The sequence below is a fragment of the Sus scrofa genome, chromosome 6, assembly GCF_000003025.6.
Source record: "Sus scrofa isolate TJ Tabasco breed Duroc chromosome 6, Sscrofa11.1, whole genome shotgun sequence".
NCBI classification, from domain to species: Eukaryota; Metazoa; Chordata; class Mammalia; order Artiodactyla; family Suidae; genus Sus; species Sus scrofa.
In genome coordinates, this window is record NC_010448.4 from 51,503,916 (window position 1) to 51,522,198 (window position 18,283).

General features: G+C 55.9%; 2 protein-coding genes across 12 annotated transcripts; one reads left to right on the forward strand and one right to left on the reverse strand.

Annotated features, from left to right (window-relative positions):
• Positions 469-4,369, reverse strand: ZNF296 (zinc finger protein 296). Its single transcript, XM_021094523.1, has 3 exons — positions 4,037-4,369; positions 3,635-3,784; positions 469-1,552 (listed from the first exon to the last, which is right to left on the reverse strand). Exons 1-3 carry the CDS (start codon positions 4,332-4,334, stop codon positions 576-578), a joined length of 1,425 nt encoding a protein of 474 aa, XP_020950182.1. The 5' UTR covers positions 4,335-4,369; the 3' UTR covers positions 469-575.
• Positions 3,462-17,064, forward strand: GEMIN7 (gem nuclear organelle associated protein 7). Of its 11 annotated transcripts, XR_002344688.1 has the most exons (5): positions 3,462-3,744; positions 6,563-6,858; positions 13,514-13,601; positions 13,748-13,809; positions 16,229-17,064. XR_002344688.1 is itself a non-coding variant. In XM_021094531.1 (4 exons), the coding sequence occupies exon 4, from the start codon at positions 16,237-16,239 to the stop codon at positions 16,630-16,632; it is 396 nt and encodes a 131-aa protein (XP_020950190.1). In that variant the 5' UTR covers positions 3,478-3,744; positions 13,514-13,601; positions 13,748-13,809; positions 16,229-16,236; the 3' UTR covers positions 16,633-17,064. The 11 variants fall into 11 exon arrangements, 9 of the variants coding, with proteins under 9 accessions (XP_020950190.1, XP_020950184.1, XP_020950188.1 ...); XM_021094531.1 differs by lacking the exon at positions 6,563-6,858 and having other exon boundaries at positions 3,478-3,744; XM_021094525.1 differs by lacking the exon at positions 13,748-13,809 and having other exon boundaries at positions 3,481-3,744.

Sequence of the window (18,283 nt, forward strand, 5' to 3'; positions counted from 1 at the left end):
GTGCAGGGCGCCCAGACCCCAGTGCCCACCAGCCAAGGCCAGCTGGGCCAGGAGCTCGGTGGACAGGCACCCATGTGGCCGGTGGGAAGTCCCGCCCGTCTGGGCACTTCAGCAGCAGCTCCTTGGTAAAGAAAACTGCTCCTGCCACACTCGGTGAGGGCAGGGGTGCCATGCGGTGGGAACTGGGCTGAGCTCCCAGCATGTGGAGGATGGGCCAGGACTTTGCCCGGGGGCCTCTGGTGACAGGTCCAGGCCTCTCCCCGCCCTCGCCTCGGCCCCTGCCCTGGCCTCGCCCACACCGGGAACCGGGAGCACAGCTTTCTGTGCCAGTCCTGCTGTGCCCCAGGCACCTGGGGCTGGCCTCTCCCCTCACCCCTTCATTCCAAACCGGTCCGTCCAGCTGTCCACCCCAAGGAGGGAAGCCTCCCCCCCCACCTCCGACACCCCAAGAAAGCCAGAGTCCAAACATGTGGAGCTGGGGGAGGATTTACTCGCAGGGGAAGGACAAGGAGGTCACAGACGTGGTTAACAGTGGCACCAGGGACAGCGGGGGGGGGGGGGGGGAGCCCTGCTGCTCAGGCGTCCCCGCCCACCTCAGGGTGCTTCTGTCGCAGGTGCTTGTCCAGCGTGGCCCGCAGGCCGAAGGGCACGCAGCAGTGGGGGCACTCGAAGCGGGGGCCGCCGGGCCCGAGGCCGTGCATGCGGCGGTGGCGGTTGAGCTTGCTGCTCTGGGCGCAGGCGTAGGAGCAGAGCTCACAGGCGTAGGGCCGCTCGCCTGTGTGCGAGCGCCGGTGCACTGTCAGGTTGCTGCTGTTGGTGAAGTGCTTGCCGCAGAACTCGCAGCTGCCCCCGGGCCCGGGGCCTCGGCTTTTGCCCACCGCCTTTGGCGCCTTCTTGGGTGACGTCTTCTGGGTCTTGGTGGGGTCAGTCCTCTGCTCCTTGGTGGCCACTGCCCAGCCATCCCCGCCGGGGCCCGCCTGAGCCCCGCTGCCGGGGGCCCCGGGTTCCTGGACACCCGCCGTGGCAGCGGCCCCGGCCCCCTCGCCGCCGCTGCACGGGAGGGCACTGGCTGGGGCGGCGGCATGGGCGGCCGGCTCCGGAGGGGCGGCGGAGGCCAGCTCCTGGCTGGACCCGGCCGAGCAGGGGCTCTGGGGCTGCAGCTGCCGATGGGTCTTCTTGTGGCGGTTGAGCTTGCTGCTCTGGGCGCAGGCATAGGGACACTGGTCGCAGGCGTAGGGCCGCTCGCCCGTGTGCGAGCGCATGTGCACTTTGAGGTTGCTGAAGGAGCTGAGGGTCTTGGCGCACATGGGGCAGGTGGGGCTCCGCCGGGGGTGCCCCACCCGGGGGCCCTTGGCCTCGGCTTCTGGCCCTGCCACGGCCGACACGGCCGCGGCCACCTCGGCCAGGCCCAGGAGCGGGGCCTCCGGGAGCTCGGGTTCCGTCTGGTAGATGGACAGTCCATGGTCCCACTGGACGTGGCGCAGCAGCTTCCAGGCCCCCGTGAACTGCCGGCCGCAGCGGAGGCAGCTCAGAGCCTTCAGGTCATCCCGTTCTGTGGAGAAGAGAAGAGAACGGGCCGGGGTTAGTGTAACTGTGACGGGCAAGTCAGAGCAGTTGCAGTTGACAGCTGCCAGCTGGACACCTGCTGTGGCAGAGGCTCTATTCCAAGGGCTGAGAGGCAGCAGAAAGAAGACGCGAAGAAACTGCACGTTGCCCTCGGAAACTGATGCTCAGAGAGGTGGGGGGACAGACAGGAGGCAAGGAAAATCCACAGAGCGGATGGTGAGTACGTGGGGATTCTCCTTGAAAAATCTTCAAGAAAAAGTGAGAGCAGAGGGATGGACCATGAATGCTGTTTTATCCTGGGGTCCGGAGGGCCTTGCTGAAGAGGTGACCCAGTTCAGCATGCTAGGCACAGGCCCTGCTCAGCTTCCTCCCCGGGCTTTCCTTCAGGACAGGAAATACAAGACCTCCATTCTCCAGACAGGAACACTGAGGCAGACAGCTGCTTGCCCCAAGGTCACACAGCTTGAAAGGGGGGTGGAGCTGGGATTTCAATCCAGAAACCTGAGGAGTGAGAGACAAGAGCTTTGCAAGAAAAATTAACGGCTTAATAAAAAAAACAGCTCTTGATGACTAAGTGGGTTTCTGTGCCAGGCCCTGAGCTCCCGGGTTCCACGCGTGATCCCCCTTTCCTGCCTTGCAGAAGAGGGGGCTAAGGTCTAGATGGGGAGGAGGCTTAGCAGCCACCTAGAGGGGTGACGGGTAGTGAACTAGGTCCCCTGCCCTTTGCGTGGAACCTGAGTTGAGAGCCCGGTCCAAGTGGACGTTTTCTCTGGCTCCTCCAGGTACCATCAGTAAGGTACTTCCTAGATGGACTCACCTGTATTTTTGGAATGCTAGACAGTCTTGGATGGGGGGTGGGGGGGTAGCTTTCCTGATGCGACACCAGGGTCAAGAGCACAGGTGGGGGTCGGAGAGGGTCAGCCTGGCCTGACTTCCAGCTGGCTCTCCTCCTCCCTAGCGTGACCTTGGGCGAGAGATACCCTCTCTGCCTCACTTTCCTCATTTGCTAGGCTCCCAGGGGTCTTCTCCCTTTGGAGTGCCTGGACCTCAAATGGACAACAGTTGACTTTGAGTTCATCAAGCCTCGGTAAACATTAGCTGAGGCTCCATCACTCTCCCAGGTCCACATGCTACCTACAGTGTTTTTGTTCCACCCATTCCATCACAGCCCCTCCCTTGCCCGCCCACCCACCTGGAGGGCCACCCTCCCTGCTCTGGATCTAACTCTGCTCTAACTCTTACAGCCGCCCAATGGAGCCAGGGCCAATGGAGCCATTGCCAATGCAATCCCTCTTCCCCTCTCCCACTACAGGACCCTCTCCCTGGCCCAGCCCTGAATATAATTCCATCTCTCACAAATCCCAGGAGCACACCCTAGGGGCCATAAGCCCCACATGATCAGCACTGACCCGGAAAGGAAAGCTAAGCTCATTTGGTACCAAGTTAAGGGTTTTAATTCCCACCCTAGAGGAGGAACCCAGGTATCCAGAACACCAGGGAGGACCTGGCTCAAAACGGGGGCTTCCCAGCATGCAGGGCTGGGAGATTCCATCAGGGAAGGAAACCAGAAGCCCCTTCCCCAGCTCTGAGCAAGTGCCCAGGGCCTCGATCAGAAGTGATAAGGAGGTGGGAGGGGTAGACAACACCCCCAGTCCAGCTGGCCTCAGCTCCCTTCCCCCATGGCCACTGCCCTCCCCAGAGGTCCCCCCTACTGCCACACTGGTCCAGCCACCTGGGCAGTTATTTCTGGCCAAGGGGAAGGAGAAGTGAAACCAGATTGGGGGTGTGTGTGTGTGTGTATGGCAAATCCCCGACCAGTCTTCTGGGGCTGGCCACACCCTATGGGTGGCCCTCCCTCCCTGCCCAGCCCGCCCCCGCCCCCCCCTCACTACCACTGTAGTCCCAGCCCTAGGACAGGGCAGGCCCTGGCCACGCCTAGGCTGCACCCGGCGGGGAGCCAGAAAGGGGAAGTAGTGCTCACTGCCCCGCCTGTCCAGCGCAGCCCCTTCTCCCACAGGAAGCCGGGCCCTTGAACTTGAGACCAGGACTGCATCCCGGCTTTACTCACCTGAGCCCTGGCTGGGGCTGGGGCCTCTGAAGAGCTGACAGCCCAGCTTCTTGTGGTCCATGAAAGCAGTGATGGCCTCCAACGGGAAGGTCTGCGTGCAGCGGCCACAGGTCAACAGATCTGGGTGTTTGTCGGTCCACGGCTGGCGGTCTGCAGGGAGGAAGCGGGTGGTGAGCGTGGGGTGGGGCCAGGATGGGGGCTGGGGGTTCCGAGGCAGAGGGGAAACCCGAAGGTCAAAACCCGGGGGCTGGAGCCCAGGACCCGGCAAGGAAAATAGGGAAGGGGCAGGAGCCGCGGGGGCGGGGGGTTGGGGGGCGCACCGGCGTCTGTGCCCCCAGAAGGAGGCCCCACCCGGGAGAGGGGAGGGGAGGTGGGCCCGGAGCAGGGGCAGGCGGCGCTCACCCTGAGGGTTCGGGGTCAGCGGCGTCCACGCCGCGCACTGGCTGCGCAGGCCGAGAGCGTGGATGAGGCCGGCGGCGGGCACGGGGCCGTGGGGGTGGCGGGATTCGCCCTCCGACAGCCCCGGCGCGGGCACTTCCTTCGGGTTGAAGGGCCCCAGCCCCGGGGCCTGTAGGGGCCGCGCGTCCGGCTCGGGCTTCACGCAGATGACGAGGTCTGGCATCTCCGTCTCGTCGTCTGGGTTGGCGGCGGGCGCGGGGTCTATTCGGCGGGGCGTGCAGCCGGCCTTGCGGCGGGACATGGGTCACGGGCAGGCGGACTGGCGGGCGGAGGACGCACAGGCCGTGCGCGCTCAGACCGAGGCGTCCAGGTGAGTGACTGCGGCGACCCGCCGCGAACTCTTACACGTGCTGGCCCGGCCCGTGGCTCCGCCCACCGAGGCGGGGCCTGGCGGAAGGGGACTGCCCCACCCTCAGCCTAACTCAATCGCGACCGTGCCCACTGCGTTTGGCTAAATGACCAAACCTTATCAAGTTGACGCGATCACGGACACAAACAGCTCTTCCTGATCTCGTTTTCGAGATGATGGAAACTGAGGCACAAGGTGTGCGCCCACACGCCCACGCGAGAATACGGTAGGGGCCACTTTCCTAACCAGGCGCCGAGAGTCGTCTGGTCTATTCCATCAGACGGATTACAATAAAAATTCCTTGGGCAAACAGCGATTGAGCGCCTACTGTGCGCCAGGTTCTGGACTAAGCACTGAGGCTGCCACGGGGAACGAGACCGTCAATAACCGTGGCCTTGGGCTTAGTTTATTGTTCAGGGAGACAAGACTCTCAAGGTGATAGCTAGGTAAAACACAGAGTGCCTTCCAGGATGGCAAGGGCCACGGAACAAAATCAAGCCAGGAAGGGTTACAAAGGGACAGGATTATGGAATGTGGGGGCGGGGTTCAATTTTTTTCCCCATGCCAGGGAAAAAGCACGATGGAGTTTGAGACCTAAGCCAGCCGGTCTTGGGTATTGGAAGGGGGGCGTGGTGTGGGCTCTGTACTGATTAAGTTTCTATTGATTGAGTTCTGTGAGAAAATGCAGTCAGATCCAAGTCAGATCTCTTGACCGCTTTAAGGTCTTCTGGTTTTCTGAGCCGGGAGCCTCGGGAGAGTTTTGAGCAGAGAAGGGCTGTGATCGCATATATCCACTCTGCTCCTAGACCTGGAATCCCCAGGAGAACCAAATAGCCCACAGTCTTGCCTCCCTGCTCAGCTGGGGCCTCCTGGAACTTCCCTCCTCCCAAGCAGCGCTCTCTGATCGCTATTTGAAGTGGCATCAACACCCTGCCCCACCCTCCAACCCTGCAAGTTTTCTTTTCTTCCTGGCACCGACCGCATCGTGATCTAGAGCTGTTTGTTTACTGTCCTCTCGCCCCTCCCCCCAACACAAGCCCCCTGAGGTCAGGGCCAGGGTCAGTCCTCCCCGGAGTGTCCCGAGCCCAGCTCCGAGGGAATTGCACATGCTAATCTCCTGCAGGCCTGAGGGTTTCTCATATTGTTATTCAGGTCTCAGCTCAATTGTCCTCCCAGGAGCAGAGGACCTCCCTGACCACAGTATCTAAAGTAGCCCCACCCTGCCCAGGGCCTTACAATTTACACACCATGACCTCCATCTGTCCCTGGTTCCCTCCTGGCCTCAGGTTTCCCATCTGTCTCTGGAGGTGGCTTCTACTTCAAGCCAGTCCTCCCCCCCTCCCCCCCCCCCCGCCCCACCTCCCATTAAAGAAGCTTCCCCAACCCTGCCACCTGCTAGCCCCTTGCTCTTATTTTATTCTTTTCACCTCCTTCTCAAGCCTGGAAGAACTTGATGCATTTGCTCCTGTGCTAACCTAATCTGTTCCTCTCAGCCTCCCTAGATTATAGGTTCTGAGAGGGCAGGCCCAAGTCTGTCTTCTTCACAAATAGAGCCCCTAACTGTTCACAATTTAGTTAGCAAGTTGTGTATTGAGCTCCCGCTATGTGCCTGCTTTATTTATTTATGAATTTATTTATTTATGGAGCAGAGAAAAGTTTATTGCAGGTCCAGGCAAGGAGAACCGGCGGATCATGTTCCAAAGACCCGAACCTATGTGCATTCTTTCAGTAGCTATTTGCAGAGGGTCTGTGTACCAGGCACTAGGTCTTGGGGATCTGAGGGGAAGCAGATGGCCACAAGCCACCCCCGACTCCCTCCCTTAGTGAAACCTGTGGCAAAAATGACTTCTGAGCCCAGAGCAGCGAGTTTCTAGCTCAGGCCAGACATTTTGCCTTTCAGGGCCTCAGTTTCCCCTTTGTGAGACAGGGATGCAGGACAAAACCTCAGCCTCTGTTCTGTACCAGCTGTTGCTCTGCAAGGCTTTTTCCGAGTGTGGCTACTGAGCGAACCATCTCAGGGTTGCAAGTAGGGGAGGTGGGGTTCAGACTGGAGGCGAGCGTGGGAGCGTGCACGTGTAAGGGGGTGGGGGCGCCAACTCCAAACTCTGCCCTTAACCCAGCCAGGAGGAAGTCTTCCTCTCTCTGAGCCTCAACTTGTTCGTCCGTAAAATGGGCATCCTGGACGCCCCCACCTCACAGACTGGCGGAACAGATCTGAGCGCGGGGCGAAGCCGGCGGCCGAGTGTGGTGCCCGGGTCTGCGTTGGCTTCCGAGCCCGCGAGCCCGCGAGCCCGCTCGCGACCACGTGGGGCGGCGGCGGCGCGGGCGGAACCCAGGCTCGGCAGCTCGCGGTCTGCCCGAGCCTCAGTGGCCGGGGCGCCGGCGGAAGTAGGGGCGCCAGCCGCCGCGGACCTCGGTGAGTGCGGGCGTGTTGCTGGTGGGTCGCGAGCACGTTCTCGGCTCGCTGGGCCCGGCCCGGGACGCCCACCGCGTGGCAGGACAGACGGGCGGGAAGAGGCAGGTCGCGCCGCGCCTGCCACGCCGGCCGCTGCGACTTTCTGGTCCCCGAACGCCTGCACCCGGGACTCTGGTTCCGAATGCAGCAGCGGAGACGTTCCAGCCGGGACGGGGCGGGGGGGTCCGGGGAGGGGGCAGGGCGGAATGCAGCCTCTCGGAAAAATAATAACGACAACGCTCATAGCAGTAATAACGGCTGCAGTCCTCAGACCCCCGTCTTTGCTTCAGTGGAATCGCTCGCCTCCTCACAGCCGGGAGGTGGGAAGAACGTCCAGCCCAGGGCGGAGTGGGGAGTGGACGCCCGAGGGCCGGGAGGACCTACTTAGTATAAGAAAAGGAGAGCGCTGGGTGGCCAGGGCGGAAAGGAAAGGAAACTGACCGGCCCAGTGGGCAGAGGTGGGGGGGGGGCGGTATTTGCGCTTGGGGTCCCGGCCCTCTGGCCCTCTCCCGAGGCCCCATGGAACGAATTTGCATCCAGACGGGGCCCGCCCATGGGGGGGGTGTAGGCCGGTCAGTACCTCGGTGACTTGGGTGGTCTTCGCTGTTAACCTGGAAACTCAGTGGGTTCCCTGACAACTCAAGTGTTGTTACATGTTTGTCCACCGATCCAGTCATTGCCATTTTCTTAAGGTCTGTGAATCTCTTGACCCTGCCATTAACCCAAGTGATGGGCCTTTAGTTTTTTTCAGTGGGGAATGAGTTCAGAGGTTTTTTTCCCCTGAAACCTGGGCAGGACATCCTTGGCTGGGGTCTGAGAGGATAAAGGACGCTGAGGCTTGGTCACCAGGGAGGATGGATAATGCCTGCTTTTGCTGTCTTGGGCACACCCTGTGTGACCTTTCTCAAACCAGTGTCTTATCAGGTCACGCCTTGACTCCCAAACCTCCAACGGCTGAAAAAACTGCCCTTCTGCATAGGGCAGGAGAGATGGCCCTGACTCTGTTATCAGACCAACCTGGCTTTGCTCCCTTTTCCTGCCATGCAGCAGCTTGCACCCTGTAAATGACTGGGCCTCTCCCAGCTGCAGTTTCCTCTTGAGGAAAATGGGGATTGTGCTGGTATGACCAAATCGGATTGACTTTTTTTCCCCCCCGAATAGCGAGAACAGGTCCTACACTGGGCCACTTTAAGTTTGTCTCGGCCAGGAATTGAACACAACTTTTTGGCCTCTTGCATAATTCCCATCAATCCTTCAGTGAAGGACTAGCCCTAGAGAGGAGGGTGTTTCTCCTAAAACACTCAAGGGTAGCCTAGGTTGGAGAAAGCCCTGGGGGCTGATGACCCTTGACTAAACTGGGAATGCAGTGGTCATTAGAAAATGTATATATTGCTTAATCCCATTCTCAGCCCTAGTGGTGAGATAGTGAAAATGTAGAAATCCCATTAATTCCATTCACTGTGATCTTTGTGCCCATCAGGCAGAAACCTGGGAGTCTTCCTGGGCTCTGTTCAGTCCATCAGCAAATAGGGCTCTCAACCCTCAAAATGTATCATAGGATTTCCCTGGTGGCCCAATGGTTAAGGTTGTCACTGCTGTGGCTCTGGTCACTGCTGTGGTGCAGATTCCATCCCTGACCTGGGAACTTCCGAATGCCATGGGAAAAAAAAAAAAAAAAAAAAAGATACCTTAATCTGACCACTTCTCCCCAGCCCCACTGCCCCCACCCTGTCCCTGACACCACTGTCTTCCACCTCGACCGCTGCAGTGGCACCTGGGCTCCCCGCTTCACCCTCTGCCCCTCACAATCTGATCTGTAGCAGGTAGCAGGATCCTATGAAGGCTGTAGGCAGACCCTGCCCCTCCTCTGCTCAGAACGCAGCCATGGAGAGACCCAGGTCCTCAAGGCCCCTGGGCCCTCTGTCCTGCTCCCACTTCCTGCGCACTGGCCTCCCGGCTGGGCCTCAGTCACCCTTCCATGGGCTCTGCATCTGCTCTTCCCTCGGACTGGAATGCTTTTTGCCCCAGACCGTCACATGGCTCAATTCCTCATTTCACTCTTTGCTCCACTGTAAGCTTATCAGAGAGATCTTCCCTGAGCTCCTTCCCGGAAACCACCTCTTACCCCCCCAGGCAGGGCCAGGTGTCCCCTCTGGGCTCTTTCATTCCAGCCCTGCCTACTCTGGGTCGTCATTTTCTGGAGACCAAGTCTGTGTCATGCATTGGACTGTGAGCCCAGGAGAGCAGGGCTGGACTCTTTCACTCCCAGTTGTGTGTTCAGCACCACCCGACATGAGCCAGGCACAGAGCAGGCACTCGAATCACAGGGGGAGTGAATCCTTCCACAAGTATTCCCAAGTCCCCCTGATTACCAAGCCCTGACTGGGACTGAGGATGGCGTTTTGAAGCAATGAGACATCCCTTCTCTCAAAGGCTTACTTCTATGGCATAACAGATAGCCCGTTGCAGACAAGTCAATGCATGTTGTCTGGAGGCGATAGTGCTGTGAAAAAAGAGATAATGCAGGGTGAAAGAGCTATCAATTTCTCCCTGTAAAGACGATGTTTGGGAGTTCCCGTCATGGCGCAGTGGTTAACGAATCCGACTAGGAACCATGAGGTTGTGGGTTCTGTCCCTGCCCTTGCTCGGTGGGTTAAGGATTTGGCGTTGCCGTGAGCTGTGGTGTAGGCTGCAGACTCGGATCCCAAGTTGCTGTGGCACTGGCGTAGGCTAGCGGCTGTAGCTCCAATTAGACCCCTAGCCTAGGAACCTCCATATGCCATGGGAAGCGGCCCTATAAAAGACAAAAAGACAAAAAAAAAAAAAAAAAAAAAAAAGATGTTTGAGCAGCGACCCAAGTGAAGTAAGGGAGGAAGGTAAGCCATGTATCTGGAAATATATATCTCACATATGAAAGAGGAATCCAAGCAGGAAGAACAGCATGTGCAAAGGCCCTGAGGTAGGAATGTGCTTGGCATGTTCAAGGACTAACAACAGTGACCAAAAGGTAGGAGGTTGGCAGATGAGGTTAGAGGGCGATAGGGCCTTGTTACCTTGGAGCCAGGGGAGGGACCTGAGCAGAAAAGGGGTGTGATCAGACTTAGCTCTAACAGGAGGACCCCTCAGACAGCCGTATGGGGAAGAGACTGGGGCGAAGGTGGGATCCGGGGCCCATCGGGGAGGCTGCTGAAATAGTCCAGGTGAGAGGTGATGGTGGCTGGCGTAGGGTGGTGAAAGTTCCCTGGATGCCTTTTTTGAAGGTGGAGGGGACAAGCTTTACTGAAGGATTGGACATGGGTGGGAGAGAAAGTGAGGCGTCCAGGATGCCGTGGGATATCCTTTGCCTGTGCCCGAATGAGTCTTCCGACAGCCCTAGGAGGTCTTTTTTTTTTAATGTTTTATTTCCCAGGGCACCTCCCTTGTAGTGAATCCAGAAGGGCTCAGACCCACCTGGTGTCCCCTAGTTCATGTCCTTGTCCTTTGAGCCTGGAGGTGAGCTGTGGCCTGCTGATTGTTCTTGTGTGGCTTGAGAGCCAAGAGTGGGTTTTACATTTTTCAGTGATTGGAAAACAAAAGAACCTTTCGTGGTGCATGAAAGCATATAAAATGCAAATATCACCTCCGGACAATATGCATTTACATGTCCCAATGAGGTTTTGTTGGAGCATGGCCATGTTTCCCTGGTCTCTGGCTACTTTGCTGCTGCCTTGAAAGAGCTGAGTAGTTGTGACCGAGATCCTATGGCCCATGAAGCCTAAGATATTTACCACCGGCCCCTTTATGAAGGAGATTTGCAGACCTTTGCTGTATGTTCCGTTCATAGAAATTTGGGCCACCCGTGAGATATCTGATCAGGAGAATTTGGCGACCAGTTCATGGAGGCTGAGAAAGGTCTGGGTCAGAGGCAGAAAGATTTGGGGAGTGGTTGACAGTAAGCAAGGCTGGGAGAGGGACTTCAGATTCCTGAGGGAGGATCTAGCTCTTTGGGGCGGGACCCCGCACCTACAGCATGTGGAAGTTCCCCGGGCCAGGGATTGAACCTACACTGCAGCACTGCAGTTGTGGTCTGCATCACAGTTGCAGCAAATGCGGACTCCTTAACCTGCTGTGCCACACAGGAACTTCCAGAATCTAACTTTTTTTTTTTTTTTTCTTTTTAGGGCCGTACCCACAGCACATGGAGGTTCCCAGGCTAGGGGTCAAATTGGAGCTGCTGCTGCCAGCCTACACCACAGCCACAGCCACGCCAGATCCAAGCCACGTCTGTGACCTACACCACAGCTCGCCGGATCCTTAACCCACTGAGTGAGGCCAGGTATCGAACCTGGATACTAGTCAGATTCTTTTCCACTGAACCACAATGGGAACTCCCAGAATCTAACTTTTTTGTTTGTTTGTTTGTCTTTTCTAGGACCACACCTGCGCATATGGAGGTTCCCAGGCTAGGGAGTCTAATCGGAGCTGCAGCTTCTGGCCTACACCATAGCCATACACCAATCAGCCGCCTACACCACAGCTGACGGCAACGCCAGATCCTTAACCCACTGAGCGAGGCCAGGGATCGAACCTGCAACCTCATGGTTCCTAGTCAGGTTCGTTAACCACCGAGCCATGACGGGAACTCCCAGAATCTAACATTTTTTAAGACATATGGAGGATGACACTATCTTTTCTTTTTTTTCTTTTCATTTTTTTTTTCAGATAAGGCTGGAACGATACTTTATTATTATTGTTATTATTTTGTCTTTTTAGGGCTACATCTGTGGCATACTTTATTTTTTTTAAGTGAAGTATAGTTGATTTAGTGTTGTGAATCTCTTCCTTTTTATTTTATTTTATTGTCTTTTTAGGGCCACACCCTCTGCACATGAGAAGTTCCCAAGCTAGGGGTCTAATCAGAGCTGTAGCCGCCGGCCTACGCCAGAGCCATAGCAACGTGGGAACCAGGCCACGTCTGCAGCCTAAACTACAGCTCATGGCAACGCCAGATCCTTAACCCACTGAACAAGGCCAGGGATTGAACCCGCAACCTCATGGTTCCTAGTCGGATTCGTTAACCACTGCGCCACGATGGGAACTCCTCAATCTTTTCCTTTTTAAAGTCAGAATTTAAAAGATGTTCCTGTTGTGGCTCAGTGGGTTAAGAACCAGATAAAATGTCAGTGAAGATACAGGTTCGATCCTTGGCCTCACTCAGGGGGTTAAGGATCTGGCGTTGCAGCAAGCTGCAGTGTAGGCTGAAGATGTGGCTCTGATCCAGTGTTGCTGTGGTTGTGGTGTAGGTCGGCAGCTACAGTTCTGATTCAACTCCTGGCTTGAGACCTTCATAAGCCACAGGTACAGCCATAAAAAGAAAAAAAAAATTAAAAATTCTTTTGGGAGTTCCCATCATGGCTCGGTGGAAATGAATCCAACTAGGAACCATGAGTTTGCAGGTTCGATCCCTTACCTTGCTCAGTGGATTAAGGATCCGGCATTGCCGTGGGCTGTGGGGTAGGTTGCAGACGCAGCTCGGATCCCACGTTGCTGTGACTGTGGTGTAGGCCGGCAGCAACAGCTCCGATTAGACCCTTAGCCTGGGACCCTCCATATGCGGAGGGTGTGGCCCTAAAAAGAAAAAAGGCAAAAAAAAAAAAAAATCTTTTGAATTAGTTATACAAATCCAAAAGAGATCCAAATTCAGACAGAATTCAAAAGGTACAAAAACTTTAGACAGCGAAAATTCCCTTTCATGGGCTGAATGACTCATGTGCATTTGCAGTTTTCACAGAAACTGTCAAATTGCCCCTCTTTGAAGGGGTCCCTTAGGTTGTGAATATGTTCTCGTGCTCAGGAGTCATCCTTACCTGCCTGCCTCCTGTTTGCATCAGTGGTTCTCAACCAGAGGTGATTTTTTTGGGTAACCTAGAGACATCTAGTAATATATGGAGATCTTTTTTCTTCAGCTGCACCCACAGCATGTGAAAGTTCCCTAGCCAGGGCTCGCACCTGCACGATAGCAGTGACCCGAGCCACAGCAGTAAGAATGCCAGATCTCAGCCCACTAGGCCCTCAGGGAATTCCTGAAGATCTTTTTCTTTCTTTCTTTCTTTCTTTTTTTTTTTTTTTTTAAGATGGCTTTATTGGGATGTAATTCTGTAATTCTCCTGCCACTCTGTGCACCAGTGGAGACTTTTTTGATTGTCTCAGTTTGGAGTAGGGGTGGGGGACGCTACTGTCCTCTAGTGGTAGAACCCAGGGATGCTGCTAAAACCCTATGCCAATGCACTGGGCAGTGCCCCCACCCAGTGGGGCAAAAATGATCTAACCCTATATATTCTTCTTTGTCATCTTTTTTTTTGGGGGGGGCGCACCTGTGGCACGTGGAAGATCCCAGGCTAGGGGTTGACTTGGAGCTGTAGTTGCTGGCCTACATGGGATCTGAGCCGTGTCTGTGACTTACACAACCCAGGATCCTTAACCCACTGAGGGAGGCCAGGGATCGAACCTGTGTCCTTATGGATACTGGTCAGATTCGTTTCCACTGAGCCACGCTGGGAACTCTGATCCAACCCTTGCACTGATAGTGCTGAAGTTGAGAAACCCTGGTCTTCAGCCTTGGCCCATTTCTCTGCAGGATCCTCTCTTACAGGGAGCTGACAATTGAGCCACAGAGACAGGGAGAGCCTCACAAGACAAAGGACAATCCCAGTCACCTGTGTATGGTGAGTGACCCTGGGATGGGACACTGGGTGCCTGATACGTGTCAGTCACTTCAGTGAATCACTTTAGAGAGGAGGGGGTCCGAGACACAAGGAGGGGGGCAGCTGCCAGAAACAGGTCCTTCCCTCTCTCCTCCTCCTGCCCACAGAGCCAGCATCTCCCTACATGCAGTCAGTCAGCATCCGTGCAGTGGCCCATAATATGGTCCAGGTGAGTGCCGAACGTGCACCTGTGTTAGGTCATTTAGTCCCCAGGACAACCCTGTCAGGTCGGTCCTCTTATATCATCCCCATTTTATAGACAGGGAAACTGAGGCACAGAGCAGTTAAGTAACTTACCCTCGGTCACACAGCAGTACCAATACGAATATAGCTGTTACTCAACTGTAACGACTTTGGTGGCGAGCCTAGTATGTAGCAGGCCCTGTCCTGCCTGAGCCTGTTGAGTCCTGACAGCAAGCAGAGGTGGCCGTTGGTGCTGTTTCTCCATACAGTGGAAGAAGAAAGTGTCTCTTGCTTGAGGTCACCCAGCTAAGCAGGCCTGGGAGCTCAGTCTCCACTCCGTTCCTTCCAGCAGAAACAGTATTTAAGGAGGCTGGGCTTGGTGCCACTCAGTGTTCCAGGAGCTGGGGATACAGCAGGGGGCAAAAAGCCAGGTGGCTGCCTGTGAGGCAGCAGCCGTTTCCTAGGGGAGAAAGATCGTAAGCAGAAAAATCAATATAAAACGTCATGTCCAGGAGCGGCGTGTGCCGCCAATGACGGGGACGCCGACTCAGGGGATGGACGAGGGATCTTTGAGGCAGGGTGGTCTGGGAAGGGGAGAGCAGGTGCAGGCAGAGGGAGCTGCAGGCACCAGGGCCCACGAAGGGACTTGGCCAGACGTGCTCGAGGCCCCACAAGGCGGCCAGTGTGGCTGGGGCGGAGGGCGAGTGGCTGGCGGGATCCGCAGCACCCAGGGCTTTGCGGGCTGTGGTGAGGACTTTGGCTTTGACTCTGAACCCAGGGGAGGCCTCTGAGCAGAGGAGAGATGTGATCTGCCTCAGGTGATAACAGGGTCCCTCCGGCGCTGTATGGGGATGGACGGGCAGCAGGGGAAGGGGGAAGCGGGAATCCGGAGAGGAGGCAGGAAGGGACGGTGGCTGGACCAAGTAAGAAGATTTAGCTTGTGAATATCGACATATATGTGAAATTAAAATTCTTTTATGATCTTGACATCTTTGAAGAACCAGAATAATTTTTTTTTTTTTTGAGAATGTCCCTCAATTTGATTTTCTTCATTATTAGATTCAGGTGGAGTCAGGTCATCCATTTCTGGCAGGAATTCTGCAGAAGTGGTGCCCTGTCCTTGGCCTGTCACATCAGGATGCACATGGTGTGTGTTTGTCCCATTGCTGCACATGGTGGTTTTAATGCCTGAATTAGGAAGGTGTCCGCCAGGTTTCTGCAATATAGAGTTACTTTTCACTCTTTTTTGTTTTTTTGTCTTTTTAGGACCGCACCTCCAGTATATGGAAGTTCCCAGGCGAGGGGTCGAATTGGAGCTGGCGGCCTATACCACAGCCAAAGAACACCAGATCCAAGTCGCATCTGCGACCTACACCACAGCTCACGGCAACACCGGATCCTTCACCCACTGAGCGAGGCCAGGGATCAAACCTGTGTCCACGTGGATTCTAGCCGGATTCGTTACCGCTGAGCCACGCTGGGAACCCCCTCCTCTTTACTCTTAACTCTTTACAAAGCGCACCTCGTGAGGAGGTACTTTATGTCGATATCTTGGACCTTCTCAAATGCTCAGCGTCAAGTCTCAGCATCCGTTGATGATTTTAGCTGCCAGTCCACACTGAGGCAACGTTTACTTAAAGTACGTACGTACTTAAAAAAAGAGGATTTTCCCCTCTCCTCCTTTCTTTCTTTTTTTGTCTTTTTGCCTTTTCTAGGGCTGCTTCCGCAGCATATGGAGGTTCCCAGGCTAGGGGTCTAATCAGAGCCATAGCCACCGGCCTACACCACAGCCACAGCAACGCAGGATCCGAGCCGTGTCTGCAACCTACACCACAGCTTGTGGCAATGCCAGGTCCTTAACTTACTGAGCAAGGCCAGGGATCGAACCCTCAACCTCATGGTTCCTAGTCGGATTTGTTAACCACTGTGCCACGATGGGAACTCCTCTTTCTTTCTTTTTGAGGATGGACTCACAGTTTTCTGTTTTACTCAATGGGTTATAATCCGTAACCATCATGGATCCCTCCAGATTTGGCCTTTTCAAGCTAGCTCCTGGGTGGCTGGGAATTCTTTTGGAAGCACGCACTTCCTGATGGATTGGACAGGCCGTGCCCGAGAGAGGAGAGGAGCCAGGATTTGTTCTCTCAGCAGATCCCTATTGCCAGGCACTGGGGGTGAGGCTGTGGTGAAAGCTGTGACAGGCCCTGCTCTCGTGGACTTCATGAACGGTGCCCGGGCAGAGGGCACGGGCCGAGGGGTGGCAGGGGTTTTAGGAGGGAAGCCAGGAGTTGGGTTACGGCCACGTAAGGGGAGATGCGGTGGACAGGCCTCTGCTCCCGGCCTCCCTCCTTCTGAGGCCCTACGCTCCCCGTCATGGCTCCCCACTCTTCTTCTTCCCCCAACAGCCAGGATAATGCAGACGCCGCTGGCCATCCCCGTGCCTGTGCTCCGGCTCCCCCGGGGCCCGGATGGCCTGAGCCGAGGCTTTGCCCCCGACGCTCGCAGGGGCCTCCTGAAACCACAGGTTCCTGAAACTCCGGAGTCTCCTGTAGTTCAAGAATCTCAGGAATCCCAGGAACAGCAGGCCCGAGCCGCCCTGCGGGAGCGCTACCTCCGCAGCCTGCTGGCCATGGTGGGTCGCCAGGTGAGCTTCACGCTGCACGAGGGCGTGCAGGTGACTGCCCACTTCGGAGCTACGGACCTGGACGTGGCCAACTTCTATGTGTCGCAGCTGCAGACCCCGATCGGTGTACAGGCTGAGGCGCTGCTCCGGTGTAGTGACATTATCGCATACGCCTTCAAGCTGTGAAGTTGGTATCGTCTCATCTTTCTGCCTGGGGTGTAGCTGCCGTCTCCCTGGCCTCCATTTGCTCACGAGCTGGGACCTTTGGGCCATAGAGTTCTGAATTCTCTTGGAATTTTGAGCCAAGCTCCAAGCAGCCCTGGCTTCTTAAGACCTCCAGGGTGTAGTCAGTAAAATTCTGCATCCCAGGAGTCTTAGATCCTGTTGGAAGGAATGCTCTACCTCACAGAACTCTAAAGGCTGCAGGTATATGGGCCTGTCACCCGTTCCTGAAGACTTGGGGCGGCGGGGGTGAGGGAGTAAAGGAAGGCAGATTGCCTCGTGGGAAATGTCTGTTGAAGAGGCTGCACAGTTCAACCCCCTTGGACATACCCCCCAGTACTACCCTCCCACCAAAGAGCCAATTATCCCAGGAAAATATGCCTCTGGTTTTCTTTTGTTTGTTGTTATTGTTGTTTTTTAATGTAACCTGCAGGGACGAAGCCAGATTTGGGGAGTGGAAGGGTGGTTATCCAGGAGCTGAGCCCAGTGGAGCTGGGCCAGGACGGGGAGGGCGCATCAAGGGAATGGGAGGATTGGACTCTCCTAGTCTCTGGGAATGGCTAGAGAGAACCAGATGCCCGGTTTGGGAGATTTGGATTTGATTTCTCTTTCAGGTAGGTGGGGATGGACAGGGGTAAGGCTCACATTGAGTCACATGGTCACTCACAAGCACTCCTCCTATTGCCTGGCTTCTGGGTAGGCCCATTCTCTTCCCAGTCCCTGCGGACTGGTCGGACCGTGTGTGGTGGCGCCACTGAGGAAAAGCAGAGGGGTTATGGGTTAGGGTGAAACTTCGCCCCCTCTTCATTTTGCCCCAGCTGTGTGGCATGGCAGGCCTCATCACTTGCTTAGCTTAGCCCCGTTACTTAGTAGTCTTCCAGCAGGTTTATTTATTTATTTTGTCTTTTTGCCTTTTCTAGGGCTCTTCCACGGCATATGGAGGTTCCCAGGTTAGGGGTCTAATCGGAGCTGTAGCTGCTGGCCTACGCCAGAGCCACAGCCACGCAGGATCCAAGCCGTGTCTGCGACCCACACCACCGCTCATGGCAAGGCCAGATCCTTAACCCACTGAGCGAGGCCAGGGATCACACCCGCAACCTCTTGGATACTAGTCGGATTCGTTAGCCACTGAGCCACGATGGGAACTCCTCAGCAGATTTACTTTAAAAAAGTAATTTCTACCCTCTTTATAGTCACATCAATTTAAACATGTAAGTGAAGGGATTCGCTGGTAACTCAATGGGCTGAGGGTCCCGGTTGTCGCTGCAGCGGCTCGGGTGTGGTATGGGATGGATTCCTGGCCCAGAACTTTAGGCGTGGCCAAAAGGAAAAAATGTAAGGGAAGGTTCCATTAAATATAGAGGAGATTCGCTTTGTCTGTCTTCAGTGGTGAAGCTGAATGGAGCACGTGGAGAACTTAAACTCCCATTTGTCCATTCACAACGCTACCTCTGGCGATTCCTGGGCCAGGGTTTCAAGTTGCCTTGGCAACGAGTCGCTTGCTCCTCCTCTTGTCCCCTTTTTTGGTTTTAGCCCCGCCCACCCACCCCTCCCCGCGGCTGGAAAGGCTGGCAGAGCATGACGAAAGTGCGAGAGCGAATATTAAGCGCCTGGA

Bases quoted from the DNA above. Each gene is read 5' to 3' on its own strand.
- ZNF296 (XM_021094523.1), bottom strand. From the start codon at position 4,334: ATGTCCCGCCGCAAGGCCGGCTGCACGCCCCGCCGAATAGACCCCGCG. The intron at 3,785-4,036 runs GTGAGCGCCGCC...TCCTCCCTGCAG, and splicing joins GCTGACCCCGAACCCTCAGG to ACCGCCAGCCGTGGACCGAC. The intron at 1,553-3,634 runs GTGAGTAAAGCC...TCTTCTCCACAG, and splicing joins CAGCCCCAGCCAGGGCTCAG to AACGGGATGACCTGAAGGCT.
- GEMIN7 (XM_021094531.1), top strand. From the start codon at position 16,237: ATGCAGACGCCGCTGGCCATCCCCGTGCCTGTGCTCCGGCTCCCCCGG.